Below are 27,406 nucleotides of genomic sequence, written 5' to 3'. Positions count from 1 at the left end.
ACAGACCTGACCAAACCATTTGGCAGGAGTTCTGTTTTTACAATCAATATCCTCACACCACTGTAATTAGAGTATAATGACACACTGGTAATTAACTACTGCTGGACAAAGCCAGGTCAGTTCAATTGGAACATTCCAGCTGGTTTGAGAGCTAATTGATTTTTAACATGCACATTATCATCCCCTCACCTGCCCCAAACCACCGCAACCACAAAAACATTTTGTCAATCTATGGAATTTTATTGGAACAAGTTGATACAAAACCAGTACGGTACATCAAATGAACCAAAACAAGCAGGAACAGACTCGAGCATTGTCAAATAAGGCACATATAAAAAAATCTACACGCGGAATCCAGTGAAACAGACAGTTTTTATATATATATATATATTTGGAGGTAGAAATAATTACAAAAATACTGACAAATCTTAAGCAGTAGCAGATTTGTTAAAACAATTACTACTTCGGTCCCCATTTTCAAAATTGATCTGTAAAACCTTTATTTAGCATCTGAGGTTGGCACATTTGGGCCATTTATGCTTTTAAGCATCAAAAGAATGCTATTGGTGTTAAAAATTTTCAATACCATGAGCAATAAAACAAAGAAACTACAAAAAGTTATAAAGGTTCATAAAACTCCTGGTCAACAGTAATGTAAGAGAGTCCTTGGGGTATCTCATCACATTTCTTCCTTGAATTTCACAACATATTTACATTTTAGAGACCCAATGAAGCTTTTAATAGTGTGGCTATATCTGCTGGAATGGTTCCTTCTTCTCCTGAGGAATAAAGAGAAGCATTAGTACAGCTTAAAATATTTTGCATAAACAGATAAAAGCCTACATCTCCAAAACAGTAAAAAAATCCTCTACTTGTAGGACACAGTCACTGATTTCTGGGTCAGACTCAGAGGGCATCTCCTGTCAAATCAAAAACAGCCAGCAAAAATACATCTTTCTAGTTCAACATAAAAAACCCCAAACAAAAAAAGGCTTGTCTGCATGAAGAACATTCTTTTTTGCAGAATAATATATTGCAGCTTTAATTTACTTAAGTGGTCATCATTGTGTACAAGACACCCACCTGATTCTGCTGCAGTCATATCTTGTTCTAACTTCAATTTCTGTTGGCTGATTTTGAGCATGGTTTCTTCAATAGTCCCCTTACTGATGAGCTTTATGACTTGCACTTCTCTGAAAAACGACAAAAAAATCCATTTGCCTAGTTTGGATTAATGCAAAAGAGAAAGATGCTATGCCTTGGCTCAGCTGGCTGGGGTTTAAAGCAAGGATGGGGAAATGAATGAGAGGGCCATATAAAGAGCTTCTAGATTTTTCTCTGGAATTACTGTGCTCTGTACTGCCAGAAAACACATTTTCTCCTGCACTCCCAGCTACTGCAAATATCAGAACAGTCACAAAAATATCCATTAATATAAACAAGTCCAATTCCCCCTAATTCCCTTTTACTGTTGAATACAGTTGAAATTACACACATTCTAAGGTTTCACTCTCTAGGGTAGGGTGACACTTAAAAGCTTAGAAGTCTCCTGAAGAGAACAAACAGCTTGGCCAGGCAGTCCCAAAGACTTCAGATCTACCTTGGAATAGTTCTCAGAACCAGAAAGTTAAGAATTATGCACAGTTCAAGAGTTATAGTGAACTAGGGAAAGGAGGAAAGCATAAATAAAGGTTTGTTCTGCCAGCAACATGGACTAAGACAATTACAGCTCCTAGCTCCCACACAACCCACAGCTGCTCTACACAAGTCTTTGCTTAGAACTTTTAATCAGAAATCTTGTCCTTTTAGCCTCCTTTGAAAGCTCTCCTCCAAGGGAAACCAAGCACTGTAATTTGAAAAAGTCTTACCGTGTCTGCCCCACTCTGTGGCACCGGTCTTCTGCCTGCTTATCGTTGTAAGGGTTGCAGTCAATGTCATGAAGGATAACAACATTGGCCGAGGTCAGATTAATGCCCAAGCCCCCAGCTTTGGTGGACAGAAGGAACACAAATATACCCATGTCTGTATTGAACTCATCTATCAGATGTATCCTGCAGAACACAAGACACCATGCATCAGGCCTTGGAAAATGCTCCACACTGGCTCCAGAGCTGAACACAGAAGTTGGGACGGTCTTTTCGAAGAGAGGACAGTGGCACTGCACAGCAGCTCCAAAGTACAGATGTTATGCAGCAGGAAAAAGGGTACCAACAGTCCTCTGCAGTGACCAGAGAAATATAGAGTGACAGATGGATAGCAAAGAGTGAAAACAGGGTTAGAAAAAGATTTTTGATGATCACAGAACACAAAGAGTCAATTGGAGGACAATGCAAGACTGAAACAAATGAAACTAATGGGGAGGCAGGGAATGAATTTCGCTTCATGACAATCTCCTGTACTACCTGCACATGCAAGGGCAGAAACAGGTATCAGCTCGACATGGGAAGTTATACCACAGCAAGAATGAGTTTTTTTTTAAATGAAGGAAAAAGCATAAAAAAAAATCTTCAAAAATTCTTTTTTTGAAAAAGAAAGAAAACCAGTTCAGCTCAAACAAGAAAAGCATTGAAACATTTTCAGCTGCAGGGACAGACAGAATGGTTTGTCCTAGAGAAACAAAGGAGTGTATCTGCCTATTGTAAAAGAGATACACTCTACTTCCAAGGAATAGCTACAGGAGTTATGACAAGCTGACACACAAATCAAATACAACAGGAACTGCTGAAGACACATATTTTTCATTTCCATGGCTAAGACTGTTAACCCCACCACCTAAATGTCATCTTTCAGCCTCACCCTTACTAAGGTGATCTGAAATTCAACATCAAACACCTTCTGTGGTCAGCGTCCAGTGAGCACAGACTCCTGTACACTTGAAAACAAAGGTAAGGGTCCAAAGTCACCTCCCCCTCTCCAACACATTCACTTCTCTCATTTTTGGCAAGAGTCACATACCTCTCTGAAATTTGTGTTTTTCCATCCAGCCTAATGTATCTATGTTGCCAGTGTTTTAGAAAAACTTCCAAAATGTCCAGCATCATAGTGAACTGGCTGAACAACACAACTCTGTCACCCTGAAAAGGACAAAGCAAAGCAAAAATCTTGAAATGTGTCAACTATGAAGCATAAGAATTCTTTATTGATGCAAATGCATGATTTTACTGTCACAGAAGCCCTGTTTTCCAAAATAAAAAACTAAGCTGAATATCATCAAGTCAGGATTGACTTTCAGTGCAGATTCCATATCCAGTAGTTCTGCTGCATTAATTCACTGTCTGCTATTGCAGTAATATTTTGATTACTTTGTACTTAGGTTGCTCAAACAAATCACATATCAAATGCATAAATGACAGATCACTTAATCCATAAACATCCAAATACATTCATTCAAAACTTAAATTTAAATATTTCATGTAATACACAGAATAGCCCTATTATGTCTGAAATAGTCAGATCCACAGCACCCCCCTGCTCAAATTCAGGATACTCTGAAGCAATATGGGCACATAGTTATTTGCAAAATAAACCTGTTTGAATCTCAGGGCAGGACTTCAAGCAGGGACCTCCTCCTACCTTTCCACATAACACTCACATAATTATTCTAATGTAATACAGTTATTCAATTGCCAAGAGAAGGTCCAAATCCATGAGGTGTGAAAATTATGCAAGACCCCATATATTAATAGAGTAGTTAACTTGGGATGAATACTCTGAAACCTGGTAAACTGGGAAAATTTATTTCAGCTGTCTCTAAAGTGATGTGCATACACAGGGCTGCACATTAAAAGCTGTAAGTGCTGCTTCTCAATTCTGCACATGCACTAAGTTACATTGTAAAACTCCACAGCAAAGCAACTGGGTTGCATAGAGAAGTGGCAGATATTAATTTAACCAGTTACTTAGAGACACTCTTTAGACAGGAAAAAGCTTCAGCCATCTGTAATACCTTCTCTTTAAGGTCAGAGAGAATGTGTTCCAATGCTCTAAACTTTCCAGAATCCAGGATCTGATCCACGTCTAACATGAAGTCATTGATGTGAGAATATTGCTTACAAAGCACATGCAGCTCAAAATCTGTCATTACTGTCATATCTTCAAAGATAAGGTCAGGGTTAGCATCACAATGTGTTGGTTCCTATTAGCAAAAACAAAGGGAAATAATGCAATACACAATCTCACCAGAGAACTAAAAACAAAACCACCACACAGTAACATCCATAATCTCTGCAAGAAAAAAGTAGCACACCTAGACATGGACAAACGCTAGAGCTTGGCTCATGCAAGCAATGAAAGAGGAACTCTCAACTTCAGCTTTATAGGAGAGGAAAATTACTTCACAGTTTAGCTCTCACAAGCACTTATACTGCCAAAAACTTAAGAAGGATATGCTAAACCTTCATAACAATTACCTACTTCCCAAGCCCTATGACCTTTTACCCCTTTATCAGACCTCTTCCCCTGAAGACACATTCCCTAAAAGGGAGGTCCAATCCTTGGATAGATGGTAGAAGACATGGAAAGCCCAGCCCAAGAGGTAGGGTAGGTAGAGGGATGTCATGCCTGAAAGAAAAAAAAGCCACATCTGGACAGTATGATGGTATGGGAGTAAAAAGGGATAAAAATCCTTCAATGGGTCACTTCTTGCTTCCCCAAGCTTGTCTGGCTTCACTTTAAAACAAAGCTGAAGAAAATTCAAAGCCAGCTTCAACCTTTTTAGAACACCTGCTGCATGGTGAGATTTTTTTTTTTATATTTTAGACATTATCAACAATTTTCCCAAGCTCCTCAGCCATTAACCCCATACAAATTTAAAAAAAAATCCTTAACAGATCAAACTTAGGCCTTCCCTATTTTACTTCTGTACTACTCAGTTCTTGCTACTCAGAAAGCTACTAAACTCAAGTGCCCACCTAAAATTTTTTCCATAAACACTTCAGGTTTAAATTCTGGGATGGAGGGAAGAGGTGCTACGGCAGAGTTTATGAAAAGGAGATGACTGCAGACTCACAATTGTTCTCTCCATTCTGATGATGCAAAAATCAGTGTTAAATACCTACAGAGCTTGATGAGAGCACTGAATAGATGCAGAGAAATAAAAAGCAGCAACAATGAATTAAGTATGGCAAAGACACACTTTTGACCAGAAGCCTGACAACAAAACACACAAAGAAACAAGTGTGCACTAGAAATTCTGAGCAATGAAGGATTTCTTCTGAATCTCATCCCCTTACCTTGAGCATGAGGGTGGACATTGTCCTGAGCTTTTCATTTGTGTAGTACTGACGATGCAAAAGTGGGTGATTGGCCATTTTTCTAAGTTGCATCATTGCATTTCCCATATCGGAGTTTTTCTCTGTAAACAAAGAAGGCATCTTTGAACTACTATTGAAAAGAACCATCTGAAACACTTTTATTTCTCAGCAGAGCTTTGTTTTCAAGAATTCAATTTGCAAATTCACCTATTACCTGAACTTCAAACAAATTCATAGAAGGGATATAGACAGTTCATGAGCATCAGACATTTCTGCAAAGCCAAGACTATAGTCATGTTCAACATTTGTCTCAGCTTGACAAAATCCACCAAAAGGAAACGAGGCCCTTACATACCATTACTGTTAATGGTTTTCTTGAGCTTGTTTAAAAGAGCCAAGTAGAGTTGTTCCTGTTTATCAGACATGGCACACAGTTCAATGAGATCTTTTTTGGGAGGTAGTTGTTTAAGGACCTGACAAAACAAAATGATACCAGATACAACCTGCATTGTTGTGAACCATCAGTAATTCTGCACTATCTTGTAGCTGTTATGATACCCTGGTAGTTCTCCTCATCCCAGCTCCTTTCACTGCTTGCAACTTCATTAACTCAGGCAGCAATTCAACCCAGGTCTTGACCTAGATTATACATGAACCTCCCAATCAAGTAACATGGTCTGCATGCTCCAGAACTGCATGAAATAATATTTATTATATGCAATACTTGGGATCTACTCCCCTGCTAATCAGCATTACCCCCTTCAGACCACTGAAGTCTGCAAGTGCCCATTAACATTTTCTAAGATCATTAAGTAATTTCATCTCATATTATGGTGTTGGGTCTCAGATGATCAGGCTTTTTGATAACTCAAACCCATCATTCTAAAGCTAAAATGTTACCTCATCTTTTACTCTTCTCAAGATGAATGGCTTTATTATCTGCTTTGCATGTGCAATTCTCTCCTTCTCATATATGCTTTGTTCTTCAGCACTCTTCTAAGGAAAACATTGAAAGAATTCAATTGCAGAGTGAAATTTTCAGCTGTAACACCACCATCTTAACTTCTCTAACTTGATGAAAACCCCAGCCAAAACAGACATACTTGACCTGACCATTAATACTCCAAGATACCTGGTTGCAGGATATTTTAATTTAAAAGGTTTACTCAATTATTTCATTTTCTAGATTTTCATAATCACATTACCTTTTCCTATAAGATACCAATAAAACAGAAGTTACGCAGCAATAGCAGTCTTCTAGCAAAAAGAAGTTATTTTCAAGAAGAGAATTCATGGTACTCACTGTTTTTGAAGAGAACATTCTTCGAATTTCACTTGTGCTACTGCTGAACATATGGGGCATGACAAAATTCAGGAGGGACATCAATTCCAACAGATTATTTTGAACTGGAGTCCCTGTTAGCAGCAAGCGATTCTTGGCCTGTTTGTCCAAAGTGCAAAGAGCAAGGAGAAACATTTGTCAAACGGGCTAGAAAATAGTATTGGCAAAAAAACACAGCTATGGAGAAGAGAGAAAATGAACTTGGTTCAAATGTTAACTATTTAAACTTATAATATATTTGGAACTCATGGAATAATTTCCTTGTTAAGTCAACAAAACTGTTTACAGATCTGTGGGGAACTGTGTACCAATTTAAGACAATTAAAAAAGCATTCCTGGATTATAGGCTTCTTCTTGATTGTTCTGTTTGTGCTTTGTTTTGGTTATTGTTGTTGGGTTTCTTTTGTTGTCTGGGGTATTTTTTCTTCCTCCTGATGACTGTGCTAATTGCTGCTCCCATATCAAGTTCTCTAATGTCATACACTACTTAAGCACGAGTTTTGAATTGCAAGTACAAGCAAGTTTTATTGCTTAAAGATTAGCTTTTTAAAAAGGCTATTGATGAAAACATGATCTTGAAAAAGAAGTTGCAGTAGTCCTATCAGAACAGGTCCTTAAGTACTACAAGGTTTCAGCACAAGTAATCAGAACAGCATCTTTAAAATCTTCACTACTTTGGGATGTAACGGGGAATTTGCTTAATACTGAAACTCAAGCACTACCATCATTCTAATGGTACAGGAAATTTATTACATTTCTTTGGGAGCTTATGTCCCAGAAGAGATCACAGTGCAGGATCTACTCCTTAGACCACACTAACACTTAAATCCACTTGCATACTACAGTTCCTCTAAAGTTAGGTGTATTTGAACATTACAGTTAATATTCCATTTTCCACCTGCTTGTAACTACCAAACAGAAATGCCAGGAGCTGTCCCTTCTAACCCAGCCATAACCAAACCTCTTACATTAATTGTCATGAGGTGCTGGTAGCGGATGGAGCTCATGTTCTTGAGCATATGACCTTCATCAAAAATTGCATAGTTAAGCTTCAGCCTGCGGAACAGTCCTCGATCATCTGAGCTGCTGATTGCAGAGTTGTATCTGTCAGAGACAAATATCACTTGCACTTAGTCTCTCTCTGAAAATGAATGCACTGATATCACAACCAAATTAAATTCTCTAATATTGATAAGAGTTATGGAAAAAGTACATGAGGGGCAGTAGAACTGCCTGGAAGTAACCAACCACCACACAGTTTATTACTGGCAAATTATTTTAGTTTACTTGATGAGCCAATGCTCTCAATAACACTTCCTAAAATCTGCTGAAATCTATTACAATGTAATATCATCTATAATATACATGCTGACAGATACATATCTGAAGCACCTATGACACAGTATCTCTTAGATAATCATAAAAGCCTAGTTAACCATTATGTGAAACCCAACGCCTAAAATTGTCTGGTTACCTGCACCACTAGAGGTCAGCAGGCCCTCACTAAAGCTCCCTGTTTGTGGTGTTTTAACAGTACTTACGTAGTCACAATCACATTGAAATCAACGACTTTATTGTGAATGTCCAACCTGAGATGTTTCCTATCTTCTTGAGAGCCTAAAGAAGGCCAAATCATAAAATAAGTACAATTACATATATTTATATACATGTAACAAAGACACTGCAGAGAAATCACTCATCAATAAATATGTGTACTTCAACAACTGTCTTAAAACAACACTGCCATGAGCAATTGATCTTTTCTTACACTGGCCATGCATTACTGGATTCACTTCTTAACTAGATTCCTCACCATAGTAAAAGAGGACATTCAGTTCAGGACACCACAGATGAACTTCTCTTATCCAGTTATCTGTAAGACAACATTAAAACAAAACCCAAGTCATTTATAATTTATTATGTCTTGCTGTTTCACACCTCAGCATCAACCCAAACATCTGATTTTAATGCAAATCCCTTTAAATTCTCCTGAAGGTTAAGAGACATTCTGCCTTAAAACTGGAAAACTGCTAAGTAAGAAACTGAATCTGCTAAGTAAGAAGCTGAATCAACCCCAACTGGGCTTTAGTAACTCAACCAGCTTGCACTTTAAACTCCTGCAGGAACAGGCCCTGCACGGTCTGTAACCACTGTGTGAAATAAATACAGTGTGTAACTTTGCAGCTTGGTTTCTTCCCTAGACAGTTAAATCCCCAGAAAGCAAATCACTTAATCTGTCAGTACTTGCCTGCAGAAGTATGTCACCAGGAGAGACAGTGCCTCTGGGAGCAGGCAGAGGCCTGACATCCCTGCTGTGCAGCTCCAGGTGTGCAGCAGCACAGCAGCCACAGGCAACACTGCTCTGCCCAAGGGGAAGCTGCTTGACAGCCAACACAAGTGCTGACCCCAAACCACAGCAGAAAGGGGATTCTGCTAAATGCCACTTGGGAAGGGGAGGGACCCAGCTCAGGGGTGAGAAGACACCTCTGGAATAGTGTCAGGAAAACTGCCAGGAGACTGCACTGCCCAGGCATTTCCAACCTGCCTCTACAATTGGGACTCAGACTGACTTCACAAAAGCATCTTGGTTCATGTACTACGTACACCTCAGGTTTTAAGTAATATATGCATTATTAAGAGCTGTTTTTAAAAGCGGGTTCCAGTGGAGTTTGAAAGCACATTAAAAATGAGGATTTCAAACTTAAGCTGTACAATTGGAGACTTTCCTGATGCGTCAAGAGAAATTTTTGAAGCCCAAGTAAGTATTTTATGTTAAAAGCAGCATTTACTTTCTAAATACAACTTGTTACTTCCCTCATCATTCAAAAAATCCAAATTTTACTCCATCAAGAACCTTTTCTGCTCAACCTCATCCACTTTGCTAACATTTAATTCCACCACACTCTCTCCAATTTCAACTGAGGCCATAAAACCATCAGAACACACAAGTAAAAGACAGCTTCATCATTTCAGGACTTGCATCTGCTTTGACAGATGCTGTGCAGTAAAAACCAAAAAAAACAGTGAATATTTAAAATGTCATGAAACCTAACCCTAAGCACAGCCTGAAGACTAGCAAGTTCAGCCAATATTCAATAAGTAAAAAGAGTACTTTGCTACACAAGTTCAGATTGTAACAAGCAGCTTCATTTTTTTTGAAGCAGACAGGTTGTCTAAAAAAAGTTCCATGCTAAGTCTAATTAATTCAGAACAAGCATGCCTGCAGTATGGTCTGCATTCCAACTCAAATGACTTAAGGAGCTGAGTACCATCATAAGAAAATCAAATTTTCTTTCATTAAATTATCTTTGCTTTACAATATGTCTATGATTGGTTTGGTTCTTTTTCCCCTAACAAAACTATTTTTGAAGGTTGTAACTTACCTAACGTTGAAGCTGGCACAACTATCAAATGGGGACCTTTATTGCCCTCTTGGTAAAGATAAGCCAGAAATGCAATAGCTTGAATTGTTTTTCCTAAGCCCTAAGAGAAAACAAAATTTAAACAAAATTTACAATCTGCGTGACATAAAATTGTTTTGAACTCATACAACAATTGCAGTGCAGTGATGGCCCAGTAAAGATGAGAAGTCTGATTAGAAAATTTGTTCTGACTAACCAATTCTACAGAAGACAATTCCTTCTTAAGCACAACCTCAGTCAAACTTCATTATCATTTCAGCTCAATATTTGAACAAAGATTCATCTTTTCAATTAATAAAGTCTTTCATTTTATTTCAAGTACATCCCTCAAATTACCTCCAAAAACTTACCTTCCTGAGCCAATGGTGCAGAAAAATGACTACTTGAAAACTAAATGTTTATTTCCATTTGAGCCACTTGTACAACTGGCTATTCCAGCTACTTCTGAAGTGGAATTTTATATGGGAATCAGATTAAAGATTAAAGAATCAGATTACATTTCCACCAACACTCATTTTTCCTATTTCCTGCATCATGAATTAAAAAATTTTGTGTATTTACCACAAAACCCCCATATTTTTACTAATATGAAACATAGAGAAGTTGAGAAACACTGCCTAAATAACAGCAAGGCAAAGCAGTGCTTTCATTCACGGTTCATCAGAAGAGAAACAACAGCCAGGATTAAAAACAACAGACCACAAGTTCAGCAGCTGCATCAGTAAGTTTTTTCCTTTGTACAACTACAGGTGGTGTCAGCATTTCACAAAACCTCAAACCCATAGCTTGTGTCTCTTCGTTCAATGTTGATGAGGAGTGTCATGACAAGAGGCGGTGGAAATGCTGCTTCTGGAGAAGCAGAGAAGGTTTCTACCCATTTGGTTTTTCCTGTATTGTTATCTGCCTGTTTTGAAACTGGTGAAGAAATGGAGAAAAAGGGGGTGGTCACTCCACTAAATGCTGTAGAATTAATTATATTTTTGGCCAAGGAGCTGTTAAACTCAATGGTTTGAAAATAAGCTGTTGTGGTAGAAAACTGGTTCCATTGCACCAGAAGACACTATGTCATTTGCAAGTGTCCATCAATCCTAGGCTACCTTTCATTTCCAAATGGAAAGGAGTTCAGCAGCTTCTAAGATCTTGGAGAACTGTTTGCAATTTAGGACTACTTATAATCTCCTGGAGGTTTCTAGGCAGGGATTTAAAAAGTCTTTTTTGCAAAATTTTAACAATTCTTAAATAAGCAGTTCCACACTTACCATTTCATCAGCCAAGATGCCATTCAATCTGTGCTTATACAGCAGTGCTAACCAGTTCAAACCAATCTTCTGATATGGCTTCAGTTTCAAACTGTTAAAAACAAGCAAGCTTAGTACCACCTTTTATTTGTTTCTCCTTGAAACACAACTTTACACTTATGGTAATCACAGACTGGCAGACTTAACACTGCCTTTATTTTAATGCACTCCTGACCTCTTTGTGTAGTGAAAACCACCAACTTTCTTAATCAGTCACCTGTACACAACTGAGTTGCTTATCTCCATTTTCACAGACCTTAAATGATCAAAGTGAGTGACACAAGAAATACTTCTCTTCTACAATCAGTGATACACAACCAGCTAAAAGCAGTTACAGAACTACTCGTTTCTAAAGTACACAATTAATTAAGTGGCATTTTGCAGCTGCATCCCTAATTTTGCTCTGTTGTACAATTACTGTTTGTGTCAGCACCAAAGAGAAACCCAAACACACTCAACAGCAAGTCACCCAGATCAGCACTTTTTCCAAAGAAGAAGCATCACTGACATCCTTCCTCCTAAGACTTCCTGCTTCCTCCCAGGCTTTATTTTCACACAGCTGAGAATCTATAACAGCATCCAACTGGAATTCAAGCTGCTACTTTAGCCTTTCCCACTACACCCTTACATTTCCTACCACTTAGAGTAATACCCTCCACCATATCCATATCCATTTCCATTCCTCCTAATATCCATTTGGAGATCCTTACTGATTTACCTCTCTGAAAGAAATCCTTCCCCACAACACATCCCAGCGGCCACTCTGACTGGATACAGAGTTACAGATTACTTGGTACACCTGCACTTTCTGACCAATGTCTTTCATTCCGCTGATAAACCTGCCCAGTTTGCTCAGATTTGTTCCAACTAAGCATTTTTGTAATCCAATCCTATTTGAAATCTGTCCCCCATTACAGACACAGGTTTGCTTGGGTTCTTATTTGAAATAAGTTGACAACTCATGACTCCATTGCTTAAGGTTAGCTGTTACATTCACCAGAAACTGGAGGAAATAAAACACTGTTACAATTTTAATGCTCTTATCCTGCCCTCCAGCTTTCCTGATACACTTGAAAAATGTGTTAGATTCTCTCACTGAGAGCTACTAAGTATCAAAAACCTGCAACTCTACTTTTAGAGACTACAGTTCTGAAAATCCCAGTCTTCAAGTACACCTTATTGTCCAACACCCTTCTAAAGGATAAAAATGAGAGATACCTGCGATTCAGAATGGAGGGTTGCTCTATGTTCCATCCACATTCTCCATCTCTAGTAATCCTGGTTACCTGTTTTGTCAGCTTATTGGAAATGTCTTCACATTTATTCATGAGCTTCAGAACCACATCCCTCTCCTTCAGCAGTATCTTGCAGTTCCACACTATATCCTCTGACAAACCAGCAGTCTTGGTCATTTTTGTGAACTGCAAAATAATAATAATTAAAAATCTATGAACACTGGTAATAGCAATTGCACTGAAAAGCCACAGCTGCTGCAGGCAGTAATTCAAGTAGTAGACAGCAACAGCATCCCCATCTTCTCTCAAAATTCCAAATACTCCTTACATTTGGCCTGCTGCAAACTGTGTGAATCCATACTGAAGGTCATCATTGAAGCTCCTCACATTATGAAACTTGAAATCTTAAGTGACAAAAATTCCCTGAAGAATTACTAACATAAAATACAAATGCTTTAAACTCAAAATCCTCAACAGGAGGCAACACAGTGCAAAGGCCAGGCACACTAACAGAACAAAAAAAAAAGCACTAATTCTCATTAAGATGCTAATTCAAACAGACCCTATTAGACACTAAAGGTAGAAGATGGAAGCATAATGTAGGCATCAAGGCAAACAAACGGATCTATAATGAAGGTTGTTACATTTGGTTACCAGTCTGTCTGGGGCTCAGCATTACTTGGTTCCAGTTCTAACTCTACCACAAAGGTAGTCAAAGGGACTTAGGCATTGTGCCAGGTTTTTTGTGGTCACCAAGCAGTGCCAGTACAAAGAAGCCTTACTTCCACCACTTGCTTCCTCAAGTCCACACTATAAACACAGTGTATTTCCTTCCTCTACATTTCAGATCTTCATCACAGTATGAATATTTTACGTGTCAGAGACAAGCAGCCTCAACTTGTATCAAAGCAGGCCCCTCAGGCCCATCAATTTCTCCTAAATTCCATGTAGAGTCACCTGCAGAAAGTGTAAAACCTACCACTAAAAATATTTCTGCAGTAACTGGGGTCATATTTGTAATTATGGTATTTTCTCAAGTAGCTATGAATATTTCACTGTAAAGAACAGGCTTTTTTTTTGTTTAATAATGGATTTAAAGAACTGAAGAATACAAGATGCTTTGGATTCAGCATTCTTGTATTAAAACAGAAGTAGTTTTCACACAGATTTTTCTGAATTTTAGACCAGGCATCTGTTAAAATTTAGCACAAGACTCCATATGTACATATCCTCCAAGAATTCCTTCCATCAAAAAGGAGTCATATGATCCAGCTATTATGTGTTAAGTAACTCACCAATATTGTCAGATTGCCGAGTAAAAGCAAGTTTTGTTAAGGTGAAGACTATGACCAGATTGAAAACAGAATTTAAAAAACAGCTCTCATCATAAACATATTTAAAAATAACCAGAGTGAGGCAATTACAGTCCAGGGGTATGTTTTTGCTTGTGCTTTTTTTTAATTTTAAACAAACTCCAGAAAGTTTACCAACACTCCTAGGTTAGACCAGGCTAAGGTACACATTTCAATACCTGTAAAGAAATTTTCTAAATAGACACCTCTATTTAGAAATAAAAGAGAACAAAGTTTTTAATAGGTGCCTACAAAATTTCGACATTTGTTTTGATGACTAAAGCTTTGGTTGGCATGAATGGAAATCCTGTAATCCATAAATAAAGGTGTGGAGAATTGAGCCATCTGTTATTAACAGAAATTGTATTGTTTCATGTCAGCACATTAACATCCACGTCCAAGTTGCAACAAGAAATACTTTAGCCACTGGTTTGCATGTGAAACACAGAGTGTTACCCTGCTCAAAACTCAAAGCAGATCCACAGGTGGCCTTTGCTTTCTAGAGGTTCTGACACCCTCCCAAGTTCAGCTTTTCTCAAATGAGGCCCAAAAATGTGAGGCCATCATGGAAACTGAACCCATGAGCTTTCCCAGCACACTGGGAATTGCCACACCAGCACACTCTGCCTGAGCTTACTCCACCTGCAAGATAATGAAGGCTTTTCCTTTAATGCCTTAAGGGGGAAAGTCAGCCTCAATCAACAAACACCACTTCCATTGTAAGCAGTTTTCCATTGCCAATCTGATGCATTTGCTGCTTCCCTTCAGCTGGCTTTGGTGCAGTGTGGTTCTGGAGCTTGGTTTTTGGGGCAGTTTGTACATGTGCAGCCAAACAAAATGAGATGACAAAGGTGGAGCTACTCTCCCTTGAATCCGTACCTCCTAGCTCACATACTGCTGCAGTGTACAGAATAGGATGGACAAGTACAGCAACCTCTGACAGCTCAGTTCTCCCATTCCCCTAAAAGTGATGTACTGTATCAGCATTTCAATGTAACACTTTCCTTTATTTCCAGAATACACACATTAACTTGTGTGTATTCTCTAAGAATTTCTGTAGACCACAAAGTCTTTAAATGCTAAGTAAAACAGCCTATTTTGTCATAGAATAATTCTGTGAATGACAAAATGAGAGGATACAGCAAGTCTCACACTGATACATATGTTTTTACACTAAGAGGAAATCCAAACAGGTAACAGTTATACACTTTAAAAAAAAGAAACAGAACAGTATTAAACCCTTTCCAGTTCCTCTCCCACATTTACCAGAAGAAGCAGAAAACTGCAAGACCACCAACCCAGACCCCAAAACCTCAGCTGAGCTCCTCTGGGAGCCAGTCTAGGCTCTGCTTTTGTTTCTTGGCATGCAGTCAAGGCAGGCAATCCCACAGTTGGGAAATGAGAATATTTTAAAATATATTAAGCACCAACAAGTTGTATAAAGGAGTTAGGATGAGGAGGAAGGGCAACTGGTGCCCAGAACTGCTTTCATCAAGGAAAGAAACCACTGGTCTGCTGGCCCAAAATGTGTGCCAGTGGAGTATCATCAGGATCTCAAAGCAAACAGGAGAGAGAGGTGAGAAGCCAACACAGGAGACCGAGCGGAGACCTCACTGCAGTTACAACTTCCTCACAAGGGGAACCAGAGATGCAATCACAGATCTTTTCTCTGTGGTGACAGGGAAACACCTGAGGAAAGGGCCTGATTCTGTGTTAGGGAAAGTTGATGTTGGATATTAGGAAAAGATTCCAGGTTTCCTCCTGGAAAATGTGCCTGACCTACAGTGTAGGCATTTCTAAACTGCCAAATGAATTAATCTTTGTAAGCACTGACGATTTCAGGTCTCTCCCATTATTTTGAGAACCATCTCTTCTAAGTTTTTTCTATGTGTTTTAAGCATTACTAGATCAAGTTAAGCACTTGAAATATCTACTCCAAAGAGTAAGTATTTCCAAGTGCTCTTAATAATCTTATGAGCTTATGAAATTAATTCAAATCCTCTTGAAACAAAAGAGCTTAGTCCAACTTAAAAAAAAACACATCTAGAATAAAAAAAGACATTCTCATTTATGTTTTCCTGGAATAAAACATTCGATTTACAAATCAGTAGGCTTTATTTTTAATCTCAGACTGAGTGTCTTAATATCTTCCTCAATTCTAATAATGAACAAGTGGTAACAACTTGTAGTACTTCACATTGTGTTATACAAGATACCATTACAATAAAAAGAGAATTAAAACCAAGCCAATTTCTTTAATGCTCTAACTGAATCAGCTCTCCCCATTATTCTAACCACCCTTATTAAGTGGTAGGGAAAACACTGGGTTACTGAGCTACTGGATCTTTATAAACAATTAAATCCGCACTGATACAAAACATCTGCTAAAATCTGCTGCAAACCACTTCTACTCTGGGCAAGTATTCACAATACCACATAAACATGTGGCTGCTGACAGCAGCAATCTTCATGAAAGACGAAGTCTGAATGCAAACAGGCCCATGCAGTGTTTTTTTACTGTAAAATATTTAACACAGAAAAGGAGAAGAGCCCTGTAGCAAATACTTCTGCAAAGAATTAAGCTCAGACAAAATCCAACAAGTTTAGAAAGTAATAGCTGTATGACAGATGTTCTGTGAGAAGCCAAAGGCTTGGGGCAAAACGGATTTCTTTTGCAGCATACCAGTAACTCACTTTTTTCACATATCGTCCTTTTGTCTCCCCCCTTCCCTTATAACACAACACACAAAGATCACTTTGTTTTCCTTAAAATTCTGTTTAGTATCTCTTATTCTTTCATGGTAATATATTTCACACACTGAATAATAAATGTTATTGTTTTACACATATTGAAAAAGTACTGGCATACATCAGCGGGGGGGTTCAGAATGCACACTGATGAAAAACATCAATTATTCTGTAAAAAGGCCTGTGCACAGTTACTGCTTTAAAATCCAAAGCACCAATAAATTAAATCAAGACAATCTGCTGTAACAGATTGTAAGAATTCAAATTTCTTACCCGGACATTGCTCTTAGCAGGTCTGAGGTCTTGCAGTTAACTGAAACTGTATGAAATGTGAAGTCTACAAACAAGCCATGGTAAACATCTGAAAGTAACAACAGAGCGACAGTAGATAATGTACTTACCAGCAAATACTGCTTTCCCTTCCGTGGTGGATTGTGGCTTAACCTTCTGATGCTTTACCTTTCATTAATAAAACACAGCAGCTCATTCCACTAAAAATGGCTGCATTGCTTAGCTAGCAAAACCATGCTAGACACTAAGCTGCAGTAGAATAAAGGCACAAAAAAAAAAAAAAAGAGAACGACCATTTCTTGCCTGAAATTGAAAATATCCATGCTGGCTTCTTCAATCATGGAGCTACCCTGGAAGCTGCTGCTGCTGCTGCACAAGTGTCTGCAGTAAAGGTCCTGCCACATTGTTCCCTTCTGCATGGGTTTTCAGCTACAAGAGCTCAGAACAGGCTAGCAAACACCTCCTTCTCAAGTGAAAGCTCTAATTTCTCCTTCTGCAGTGAAATCAACCAACTTTCTGTGCTACAGAGTGAGTGACAGTAATGTCAGCCAATCAGCTTGAGTTTTCCAGAAAAATCACCCCTTAATTCATTCAAAATCAGGTCATATGACACTATTTGAAATGCTATTGGCTTAGAAGGAACATAGCATTTCAGCCTAATGAGGATAAGGCCACCCATCTAAGCCTCCCTAGGCTGAAGCCACCTTGACTCTAGGCAGGCTGGGGATAGGAAAGGAAGAATGCAGACCTACCAGAGCCTCCCAGCTGTTAAAGGGCCGGAGCGCTATTATCTTCTGAGCCTTTTTCTGAGAACACTGGGGAATCAGAGTCAGTTCACTCAGGGAAGCATCCTGCAGGAAGCTGAGGATTTTGGCTTTGTAGCCATCCTCCATCACTTCGTCGCCGCTGCTGTAGTCCTCATCCAGGGAGCTTCCGCCGTCTTCAGAAGCGGACTCATCCTCCGTGTGCTCTGCTTCTTTCTCAGCACTCCAAATGCTCCTTTTGCCTTTGTCCTTTTTCTGAAAGCCATTCTGCTCTTTCACAGAAGCCTTCTGCTTCGTCTTATCTTTACTCTCCTCACTCTGGGTTTTAGTGGAGGCTTCAGTCCAGTCAGCAACTTTCCTTTTGGGAGGAAATTCTATACCTATGCATGCAACACAGAAGGCAACAAGTCAATGCATACTGGTCTGGGGCTGATGAAAACACAAGTTGTTCTTCCAAGATAAAACCTACAGATCTGTAAAACACAGTTCTAGCATTTAATACACAAGAACTCAAAGCAGGTGATCCTAAGAGAACAGAAAAGCAAATCTGTATAAAATATACAAATAGCTCTAACTGTGAGTACAAGATAAAGCTCATTTGTAGAATGGTCAAATAGCAGAAGGTTTTAAGTAGCTTTAAGTAGTTTTAAGTAGCTTAAGTAGTTTTAAGATGATCAACCTAATGTAATATTTGTGAGGTGCAGCAGCTCTGAATCAGAGCTTAACAGTGAAGAACTCTTATGTATCCTTAAGATGAGATATTAGTCCCACTGCACCTGACTGCAGAGATATTAATTCTGCTGACTTGAGAAAACAAGCTTTCTTTCACCAAGAAAATGATACATTTTTTCCATTTTAATGCACTCTGGTATGGTATTTGGGGTGGGACAATGAAAACATGCAAAAAAACCTCAAATAATGAGGCATCTCCAACCAAAATAACTCAGCTGCCTTAAAATAAGACAGAAGGTATTTAACCGATCACAAGAAAGTAAATTTTCAGAAGTGCTCTGTAAGGGTTTTGATTCCTTCATTGCAAGAGAGCACTTGCAGCACAGAAGTTTCTCTTCTCTCCAATCCCAGCTTGCTGCTGGCTGACTCCAACCCTGACATCGGCCTTCTCAGAAGCAGCAGCAAGGACACAACTTCCTGAGCACTGCTAGCTCTCTTAACTTCAATCCAGTTAAGATCACTACCCTGTCCCAAGAACACTTAAATAGCTGATACAGCAAAACATGTACATATCTGACAGCTGTGTAATACACTGCAAAGTAATCAACTCATTAAATAGGACTTAAGTTATAACTTGCAGATTTACTTGGAATCACTGGGTTTGCTCCCTACCACATTTAAAGTAGTGGGATTTACAGATGGGTTGCATAATTCAAGGCCTGCTTCTAGGATGTTCCTCTCCTAGAATACATTTTAAAATTGACAAAATAGCATATATTACTTGTTACCTATGTAGTTATTTGCAATGACTGGTTTGGAAACCAGTAACTTACAAATCGTGTAGTTAAAAAACAGAGTTTTCTTTTTTTTTAAACAAGTAGAAAGGGAGCAGGTATCAGCTTTCACATGTACCAAAATATATTTTAAGAGATAACCATAGGTAATTACAACTTTTTATACGTATCTGTATTAGCAAGACAAAGATATTTATCCCTAGCTAGAGAGCAAAAATAAAAATACAGAAAAATTGAGCCTCCTTCTTTTATCCTCCCTGTAACAATAATTTCAAGTATAAATGTAAGTTTCTAGGCATGGTGCTGTCAGGACTGTCATTGCTGAGCATTCAAAAATATTTGCATCACAAGTCTGTTTTGTGTTTGGATAAAATGAATTATAAATGTGTCTTTACCCTCCTCGTCGTCTGCAAATATTTTCAGGGCCTCCAGTGCATCATGAAACACCCAGTTATGTTCCTCAAGTACCTCTCTCAGCTCCTAGCAAAAAATAAGACATTTTGCATTGTGGTGAGATAAGCACAAGCTGAATTTCTGTGCCTAGTAACATCAGGCAAGGAAAACCCTGGTAAATCATTTGATTCAAAATAAAAGGAAATCAAAATGAGAAAACCCTTCAGCTTCTTTGTACACTCAGTTTAGGCAGAGCTGCACTCCACTTTTCAAAAGTGTAAGAACCCACATGAACAAGCTTGGCTTCCAACAATTTCAAGCACAGTACTGAAAGGGCTCAAATAGTTGCTGAGGACCATCAGGTACTGAAGTAATACAAAGTGCTAAATATAGTTAGCAGTCTGGGGGAGAAGAATGAGAGAGAGATGGATCATTTCCTCTTGCATTTTTACAGTAAGTCATCAAATTTGACTATGCTAGGCTTGTCACAGGGGCAGAAATGTAGGAGGAGAAGGTCCCTGTAGTCCTAAACACATCCCATAGCTCTCACCTCAGGACAAGTTATATTGTAAAAGCAGGAACAGTAAAAGCCTTCCTATCCTGGGCTCTTCCTGGAAGTGCTGTTGTAAAAGAACTGTTTCATACGGACTATCAGCAGCTGCAGTTTTCTTAAGAACTCAAAACCTGATGTGCTATAGGGAGACATCAGCTCACCTCCTTATCCAATCCAGGAAATGTACTTTGCAACTTCTTCACAAGCATCTCTTGCCTCTCCCATTGTCTTTTGGGTTCTGAGTCATCCAGCTATGTCAAAGAAAGTACCTATTAGGTTTAATATTAATTACAACTACAGAAACAGAAGAAAACCTCATCAGCATTGTTTATCCTTAAAGAGCTACTCTAAATGACAAAAGCACTCAAAACAAATTCAAGCTTAAGTGATTCCTAGTCAATGATCAAAGACCAAAACTTTCACGAACATAGAAAATGTCTTCAGTCATGAAAGCTGGGACTCTTTACTTCATAAGCATACACAGTGCAAAGTTATGTACCAAAACATAAATAATATAGAACTGTCTAGTTTATTTTGCTTTAAAATCAAAAGTTATTAGCAATTCTGGATGATATTTAAGGCAGAAGATGTCAGGGTTGGTGATCAGATTAGCTTACTAAGCATGTGGTGTTTAACCCACCACAGCCTACAAATATGTCAAATGGTGTGTTTATATTAAGATTTATGGGTAAAAAATTCCACAAACATTATATGGAGTCAGCATCATGGAGTCACATCAAAAACTGGTAAAACTTTTCATCAACAACAGCTTCACTAACAGCTACTACCAGCCTGCAAAATGGAAGTTTACAAGTGCCAAAACTTCCACGGGCCACAAGCTGCTCTGCTGTGTATTCACAACAAAGAACTACACCAGTTCCTTCCTAGAGCTCTGATTGCAAAGTGGTTACAGAGCTACTTGTCTACAGCAGATACCAACATTTACTTGGCTGAAGGAGCACAAAAACCACATCACCCAGAGGCACTCTGAGTAACAGAGGACATTATTCCTTTCCTCAGTGAGTGTTTGTGTCACTAAGAGAGCAGCTACAGTCCACAGAAGAGCTGCCCAAGTACACTCTGGTCTTAGGAACCACAAGGAAAAGCAAAACTGAGAAAAAAACTGTGCAAATTCTCACTGTAGTTCTCTAGAATGAGTTCCAAAAATCCATATTCCACATTTGGTTTTTTCTAAACCTTCCCCCTTTAATTGTAATGAAACTGTTAAGGAACAGAAATCAAGTTCATATATAAAACCAGGTCCAGTGGAGCATTGTTTGCTAGGCTGGCTGGTTAATAATTAACTAAAGGCTCCTTTCATACCCAAATCCAGGGGATTGGTGAGGAGGAACAAACCCAGTTCACATCTCTCTTTCAGGAGGAAGGAATTACAAATGAGTTGTAATATTTTTGCTTTAATAGAAAACCGTGTTTTCTTTAATTGGCTCTGTCTGAGGACAACAGTAGCCTAAATTTCAACGCAGTCATCCTCCCTCATCCAGCCTCCAGTATTTATGTATAATTCCCTTTCTCTATGTAAGTGGCTTTCAAGGATGTCTCCTGGGATGCCTAGGAGATGGCCTCATGACAGCACTGCAGGATGTGCAAAGCTGCCAAACACCATCCTGGATGCACCAGGATGATGACATAGCTCCCATTTATTAGCAGAGGTCAAAGCAGTCATTCCTTTAAATGCAACCAACTCATTGTTTTTAAAGATTTCCCCAAGTCATAGTTTCAAATATATAAGCAACATCTATAACAAAGAATAGCAGTAGATCTAGCAAAATATGTTAACTTCATGTGCTTGAGGAAATACAAGGAATGACCCGAGGAGGAAAAGTGATCCAGAGCCTGTAATTCCCACTGCTGCTCACAAAAACTGAATGGTGCTCAGAGCCTCCCACACTGCCACCTGCCATCAACTACTACTTTGACCAAAAGCGGTGAACTGGCTGGTGTGATACAAAGCCACAAGCACTAAAACACAAAGCAGGTCATTCCATTCAGAATGTCAACAATAAAAGAAATACAAAAATCTCATCCAGATGGCAAGATCTAATTTGACTTAATTTTCTGATAAAACACACCACTGTCACTGACCAAGTCAGGTAATTCCATTTATTTTACAATGCACAAAGAGAAAAGCACAGTACTTACATAACTGACTTTTGACTTTTTTGCAACTCGCTCATTTTTGGCTTTGCAATTTGTGGGAGAATCTCTTTGTTTCCTTTTACCAGAGGCAGCTTCAAAAAGAATTGAGATGAAAAAAAAAATTAGTTCCTTTCCTTAAGTTCACTCCAAAACAGCAGGATATTTCACTTACTACAACAATGCAGTAACTACTTGTTACCCACACAATGTTTAGCAGTCTCCATGAGATTCCTACTACAGAGCACGGATACATCGAAACTTGAAGCAAAGCAGCTGCTTGAAGGTACATGTTTTATTTACCTCTAAGTTATCTTCAGCAGTCTGGCAATTAATCAAGTCATTACCTCTCATATACAACAACTGGAATAGCACTTTCTTCTTCTTTTTTTAATAGTTACCACATGTTATTACACACAAGTTGCATAAAGGTGTATCCGTGTCTGGTTTTATTCAAGCTGGTATTTCTTCCAGGCTGAAGCCCATCTGTGTGTTGGAATATGTACATCACTGCCAATCTGGAATCACTGGTGACTGATTTCTGGCTCAGGTGCACACCAGAGCAGTTACCAAATGCTTTTCAACATTAAATCTAGACATCTCAAAGAAAACTATGCATATTAAGTCTGTGATAACCTTATCACTTACAGACAGTCCACATGAGCCATAACTTTCTGACTGTCTTTGGGCCCTGGTGATTATCAAGAGATTATCATCTCAGCATTAAGGCCTGCCCAGCCAGGTGCACTTCCAGACTGCTGCTGTGCCTGGCTCATGAAGGCAAGAAGACATCACCAGAATTTCTGGACACCAGCTTGGCTTGAAGCAGCACTACCAGAGCAAATTATGGCAAAAATTCCTAGTCCATGATCTGAAATACTACTGAAGTTAAATCTTCTCTGGAACAGCAAGTGCCTGCAGAGCTGGCGTGTCTGATACCAGCATCTCCCTCCCAGCCTGCCCTGGGAGACCAGTGAAAAAGAACACCCACACACTCATATAAAGCACATCTGCTTTCCAATCCAGAAGACTGTCTGGTTGATGAAAATAGTTTTAACTCTGGAACATTAAATAGCCAAATCTTCGTACAAGAAGATACTTTGCGTGGAAATACTTCCAAATAAATTTTCTACTATAGTCATTCACTCCGACATCAAAGAAGTGGCATAATAATATTGAAAAAAATAAATTATTAAAACATCCCAAAGAAAAGAAAAGTACTAGCAACTTTTCCTTAAAGTTAGCATCTAGTAAGAGATACCAGAAAACACTGTTAAGATTTTTTTCAAAGTCTATGTATTTATATATACTTAGATAAAAATATCATAGAACCATATATTTGGGTCGGAAGGGACATTAAAGATCACTTAGTTCCACACCCCTGCTCTAGTCAGGGACATCTTCCACTAGATCAGGTTGCTCAGACTCCCATCCAACCTGGCCTTGAACACTTCCAAAGATGAGGCATAATTTAAATAATTTAAACAATATTGCCAGGAAAATGCCTGCTACTAGCTTAAGTCTGAGGAATGTGTGGTTGTCTTGATGCCCAAACTAGGAGCTGTCAGGTTGCTGCTGAGCCAAGCACTAGAAGTCATTGGAGGTCTTGTGCTATTATTTCTTAAGCTCAATTAAGATTGTATTCAGGATGGATAATTCTGAATGTGAACAGTGACCCTGCAAACCCCTTTGCCCTAAAAAAATACATGGCTGGATATAAGAGTATTTCAAAGATTTTCCTGCTTTTGGGTCATGGTCTGTGCACTCCAATAGCCTTTGAAGGAAGCCCCATCATGAGCAACTTTAGAGGCAATTGAACTGAAACAAAGGATCTGGAAAGCCATGGTCTCAGGAACCTATAAACAGAATTATTTCAAAATCAACCTGTGGTCTTTGGAAACCCACATTTGCAAATGACAAAAAAAAAAATGCCAACTTTCTGAAGACACCCACTTTGCAAAGTGCACTTAACTTTTCCTTCCTTTGCTAAGGGAGTATATGGCTGAAGGGATAAAGAAACTCTTACTGATAGGAATCATCCTCAGGGTGCAGGCACAGCCTTCCAGAGGAATCCTTGCTCTCCCCATAAATTTTGTAACTAATGAGCAATGAAAAAAGCAGCTCCAAGGTCTCAGACTTTAGAGGAGCATCTGTCATTATTTCCCCTGTTACTTGCTACTACCTCTAACAAAAAAAAATCTCTTGTATTACTGTGACTTCCCTCATTATGATAAAAGAAAACTACTTTCTGACTGCTCAAAAAGTAGTGAATACCAGACAGATTTACATCAGGCTTCAGCTCAGAAGCACATCCCCCACTTTTGAGGTTCTCAAGAAAACAACACCAGAAACAAATCACAAGCAACAAGTATTACTACAACTTCACATCTTAGACACATGTTTTCAATGTGTCATATCTAATCTTCATACCTTTAAAAAATCTGCACCGTTTCTTGTTTTAGCTCTACACAACTATTGAATTCAAGCTATAAAGACAAGCTTTTTGTCATTTTGACAGGACAGAAAAATTCAAGGATATTGTGGTCCATTTTTTTCACAAAGCCATGCTTAGCAAAATTGTATCTTGCCTTGACCTCTCACACAGCCAACATCTCACAACAAGTAAAGCATATCTGAAATTGACACAGTTAAAGCAGATGTTCAGTAATGTCTCCATATTTAAAAAATGTGTCCAAAATGAGGTGATTTATACCATCACTGTCAGGCATGCTTACTGCTAACTAAATATTTTATACAACAGCTGTGATTAGTGAGAATTTTGCTGCCAAGAAGATTTTTCTGTGGCTCATACTTAAAGGACGTGGAACAACATTCTTAAATCAACACAAAAATGGCCAAAAGGCAGGGCCTACGTACCAGAAATCAAAGTGATTTAGTTCAAACACTGTGAACTGCAACAAAGTTTAAGGATATATATAGGAGCTTAAATTGCCCTAATATTTATCAAAACCCTCAAAAAGTAATCAGTCTTCCAGGAACAGCAACACTCAGTGTATTTCTCAAAACATGCCAGCCTTGTTTCCTATTGCCAGTACCCAAGAATTTCCTTCTATAGAATCTGACCATGCACACAACGATTAACTCAAAATGGTTTCGAGTTTATATTTGGTTAAAAAAACCCTATCAAACAACACAAAACACAAAAGAATCCCTTCACTCAAAGTAGCCTAGATGTTCTTAAAACTTTTTAGAAATTGTTAAAAATCTTTTTTATATGAAAATAAGAAAATGAAAATACAGTAAGTACAAAGGGGAAATTAAAAAAGCAAAAAATTTTGTACTCTAAAAGCAGGAGTCCAACAGTTCTCCCTCAGCCTACACCCCCTCCTACACATACTGCTCCAAATCCATAGGATCCTCCATGAAAAGATGCATGAACTACTATCAAGAGTGATCAGAAATAGTTTTTTCCATCATTTCCATGAAGATCCCTCAGGAAAACCTTGGACAGCTGAACTCTAAATAGATGGTTGATCTGCTTTCTATAATATCAGAATTCCACTCTTCCCTGACCAATTCCAACAAATCAAAAATACAAGACAAGACTTAACCCTGGACTTGGGTGATGTGAACCCAAAGCCCAAGAATTATGACCCGTTAACACATCTAACACTTACAACACACTCCCACAAAATGGGTTGGGCTTTTTGTCTAGTTTTGTTTCTTTGTTTTGGTAACAGTATGAGACTGCATAAATTGAGATGCAGAACAGACACCCCCAAAGAAGCTCTGAGGGTTCAAAAGCACGGTTTGGGTGATGTTTTGCTAGGGAACAGGGGGATCTGTCTAATGTTTAAGACTAACATTTCTTATTCAGAATTACAAGCAGGTCTTGAAAACAACCAGAAGAAGAAACTGCAATGGACCTTGATACAAACAATATCTACTAATTAGTAACTACATACCCAGTGTATTTTTTCCATACTACCAGACTGCTCACCTAGAACATTTAGAATTACTTCTGCTAACCCCTTACCATTTGCCTCAAGTTCTGGACAAAGAAGGAACCAGCAAGAACAGAATCACTTAAAAACCCACAAGCAAAGCAATCCTGAGCTTCACAGAAAAAATTCTCCTTTCTGGTTTTATTTACAGATTTTGGTCCACATTCTCTTCTCATCATTCTCCCTGCAAAACCTGTAATTTCAGTTTTGTGTTATTACAATAAACATACAATACTGTAACTTTTAGCAGAAGCTTTACCACTTTCTAAACACTTGCCAACCAATTTCACTGAATTAGCTACAGTTCCTAAAGTTTGGGTTTTGTTTTTGTTTTTTGGGGTTTTTTTGTTAAACATACCTTTGTCATTGAGCTTCAAACCAGCAGCTACTGCTTCATCCATTGTGCATGCTGATTCTATCAGCTGCAAAACAAAAAAAAAAAAAAAAAGACAACTGCTAAGTGGAGAAATTTAATCCAGTTAGTTGAACAGAGGATGACAATGCTGGATCAGCTGTGGCTGAACAACACTTTTACACAAACCCCCCCGCCAATATATATGTATTATAAAAATCCAAGAGCAAAACCAAGAAGTATCAAATTAACATTTTGAATATAATGTCACTTATTATCACTTTCTTCCCTACTTCACAAACATACTCTGCATATTTACCTAGAAGCTTTTTTACAAAGACTATTCAATGTTACTATCACAAAACAAGATAATAAAACCCTCTAATTTATTAACTCATAAAGTATCTGAATACTATTGTGATGCATTGGTCCACTTCCTGTAAGTACATGCATGAAATGTATAATGTGTCTCAAGGTTTATCAATACATCCTTGCAGTCCTAGATTGTTTCTCCATCCACATGTAATCTCAACATAGATCTGTTTCACAAACTGCATGTTGAGACTTTCAGAAGGCTTTCTGCAGGTGAGGTAACAGCAACAAAAGCAAAAGGCTTAAATGTTATGAATATGAAAAAAAAAACAACAAAAAATGAAGTTATGAGGAATCCTGATTCCCAAGTATCAGTTCACATTTGGAAACAGCATCTTACAATTTTGCTACATTGGCACAATTTCCCTTTCAAAAGAGTGGTGATTTTTTTTTCCTTAATAGCATTCATCAGTTGTGTCAAGTTTGTCAGGGCAGCCTGCTCCACGA

At 38.4% G+C, this 27,406-nt stretch overlaps 1 protein-coding gene across 1 annotated transcript in view; it reads right to left on the bottom strand.

Moving 5' to 3' along the window:
• Positions 1-219: 219 nt before the first annotated feature.
• SMARCAD1 (SWI/SNF-related, matrix-associated actin-dependent regulator of chromatin, subfamily a, containing DEAD/H box 1) overlaps positions 220-27,406 on the bottom strand; it is a 40,184-nt gene continuing 12,997 nt past the window's right edge. Inside the window, exons 5-24 of the mRNA XM_066548058.1 lie at positions 26,594-26,657; positions 22,277-22,365; positions 20,278-20,367; positions 19,566-19,650; positions 17,693-18,084; positions 12,533-12,735; positions 11,276-11,366; positions 9,978-10,077; positions 8,408-8,467; positions 8,136-8,211; positions 7,563-7,698; positions 6,556-6,693; positions 6,153-6,248; positions 5,608-5,725; positions 5,232-5,353; positions 3,947-4,135; positions 2,956-3,074; positions 1,869-2,051; positions 1,084-1,193; positions 220-779 (exon numbers count right to left, since the gene is read on the bottom strand). Of these exons, the coding sequence (XP_066404155.1) occupies positions 718-779; positions 1,084-1,193; positions 1,869-2,051; positions 2,956-3,074; positions 3,947-4,135; positions 5,232-5,353; positions 5,608-5,725; positions 6,153-6,248; positions 6,556-6,693; positions 7,563-7,698; positions 8,136-8,211; positions 8,408-8,467; positions 9,978-10,077; positions 11,276-11,366; positions 12,533-12,735; positions 17,693-18,084; positions 19,566-19,650; positions 20,278-20,367; positions 22,277-22,365; positions 26,594-26,657 (2,523 nt within the window). The 3' untranslated portion in view covers positions 220-717. The remainder of the gene's footprint in view (positions 780-1,083; positions 1,194-1,868; positions 2,052-2,955; positions 3,075-3,946; positions 4,136-5,231; positions 5,354-5,607; positions 5,726-6,152; positions 6,249-6,555; positions 6,694-7,562; positions 7,699-8,135; positions 8,212-8,407; positions 8,468-9,977; positions 10,078-11,275; positions 11,367-12,532; positions 12,736-17,692; positions 18,085-19,565; positions 19,651-20,277; positions 20,368-22,276; positions 22,366-26,593; positions 26,658-27,406) is intronic.

Source organism: Molothrus aeneus, chromosome 4 (genome assembly GCF_037042795.1).
Source record: "Molothrus aeneus isolate 106 chromosome 4, BPBGC_Maene_1.0, whole genome shotgun sequence".
Taxonomy (NCBI): Eukaryota; Metazoa; Chordata; class Aves; order Passeriformes; family Icteridae; genus Molothrus; species Molothrus aeneus.
This window is presented reverse-complemented; position numbering and strand designations above follow the sequence as displayed.